The sequence below is a fragment of the Hipposideros armiger genome, unplaced genomic scaffold (assembly GCF_001890085.2).
Source record: "Hipposideros armiger isolate ML-2016 unplaced genomic scaffold, ASM189008v1 scaffold_6, whole genome shotgun sequence".
Classification (NCBI taxonomy): Eukaryota; Metazoa; Chordata; class Mammalia; order Chiroptera; family Hipposideridae; genus Hipposideros; species Hipposideros armiger.
In genome coordinates, this window is record NW_017731356.1 from 2,034,785 (window position 1) to 2,036,836 (window position 2,052).

The 2,052-nt window shown below is 43.7% G+C and overlaps 1 protein-coding gene across 1 annotated transcript in view; it reads right to left on the reverse strand.

Annotated features, from left to right (window-relative positions):
- NME7 (NME/NM23 family member 7) overlaps positions 1 to 2,052 on the reverse strand; it is a 151,542-nt gene that overhangs the window by 103,369 nt on the left and 46,121 nt on the right. The window contains exon 8 of the mRNA XM_019647564.1: positions 83 to 95. Coding sequence (XP_019503109.1) covers positions 83 to 95 — 13 coding nt within the window. The remainder of the gene's footprint in view (positions 1 to 82; positions 96 to 2,052) is intronic.

Genomic DNA, 2,052 nt, shown 5'->3' on the forward strand with positions numbered 1-2,052 from the left:
CTAAAAAACGCAGTTCCTAAAGAAAACATTCAACTTTATTTTATTACATATCAACGTAAGATGTTTTTCTTAGGGTGATGACTTTTCCTAAAGAACTCACATTGGTTTTATATATATTACCTAATTTATCCTCACGCCATACTTGTGCAGAATTTGAGGCATGCGTTGTAAATCACATTAACTAAAAGTGACCCGAATAAATGAAAACAATTAATACAAAGCCAAACACCATGCAACTCATATTGGAAATTTCATCTGCTGACTCAGTCTAGTGCTTAAGTAAGATTTGGTGTAAAGTTTGTCTGCCCTCAAACCCAGGATGCTGTACAGCAGAAGAAAAAACAAGGTAGAGACTCTACGGCAGAAACATGTACCAAAAATATCAAGATTGATTTTAAGCCCATCAGCGACATGTAAGTGCTCTCCAATGTGCTTAAACTGAAACCTTTAGAGAATCCTCAAGAGACACTGCAGATCATCCCTTTGATAACGCATCTATTCTATAATAACCACCACGAAAACGGCTCTGGAGAAAAACTGGGAGGAGACCCACTCCCACTTTGCACCCACACAGACCACGGTATCACAACACAGACATGGCAGTGGGTGGGTGTAAGCTGGTGCTAAGTGACAAATGAACTAACCACCAAAACAAGCGAGCGCTTGGAACCACAGGCCCTCCAGAGTAAGAAAGAGGTGCGAATCCGCAGAAAGGCAGAGCACCATTTATTAATCTGCTCAAAAACCAATGGCAGCCATCATGGCCCTTGAGTGCTTTTCATTAAGCGTCAGCTCCTCCCACCTTTTAACAAGTCATGTGGAAACCCAAGCTTTGCAGAGACCTTGGGTAAGGTACTGTCTTTTCTTTAGACCGGTGCCCTGTTTCTTCCGCATAAGCATCAATGATAATTATACTGTCAGAGTTTCAGCACTTCCCATCTGCCTTGAAACCTGAATCGTCTTTCAAAGTCTTACAACGTGAAATCATGCTACCTTAGCTTTTCAGTTTTAAAACATTTCCTGGTAAAGTAACATCAGGGGACCTGAAGCCCTGGACCTCAGCTCCACAGGGGTCAGGGTTGGAGGAAAGGGGCAGCCCAGGCGAAGCAGCTCCTGTATCCGTCCGGTCATTGTGCAGTGACACAGGCATTTCTGCGGGGGAGGGGCTCGAGGGAGCCGCCGCAGAGGCCAGTAACAGGGTTTCCTCCACCGCCAGGCATGGGAACACTCTCTCTTTGCTACAAACTCTTTGCGATTCGTTTTCCACAAGCCTAGATCGTGCCTAGCTATCTATGCTCAGCGTTAGTTACCATGCGTTCTAAAATTACATGGTCCTCTAACAGGCCCGTGCATGAAAGACAGGCCAGGGGAGTGGGACCTGGCCCTGAACGTTCTCCATAATCGACGGCATCGATCCTGCTCCTCCCAGAACTCTCTGCGCACACCTGAACCTAACAGGTCAACAGACCAACATCTCAAAGGCACATGTGTCGAGTGGCTTCACCACCACCATCCCCTGGGTAGTGACTGCTGAATCCTAAAGTATAAACAGGTACAGAAAAAAAAGAAAAAAAAAGAAGGATGGGAAAGGGAAGTTTCTAACTCATTTTCAAATGGAACAATCCTCCTTCCAATAAACACGAGCCCCAAGTCCTGTACACACAGGCTGTCCAGCGGGTCTCACTGCAGGTCTGGGTGACTGATAAGTGCACGTGCTACAGGCACGTAAGAAAGTACAATGTGAAGGTTTTGTTACATAAATTTCGGTTTTAAATGTTTACCAAAACAGAAACTTAAAAGTAAATATTTTTCAAAATATAAAAAAAACTGAATAAGTATGAAAGACATTTAAACAATTAAGCCTGGGTGTGATATTTTGTTAAGTTTGTACCATTTATACTTCTAAAGTTATGAAAGCTTAAATCTGACCGCCCAGACACCTATCTTAGAAGTCACACAAGTGACCCCAGGCGGATCACAGAAAGATCGCCAGGTGAGCTCAGGTAAATCCACAGAATTGTGAGAAATAAATCGCCTTTAAAGAACTAAGTT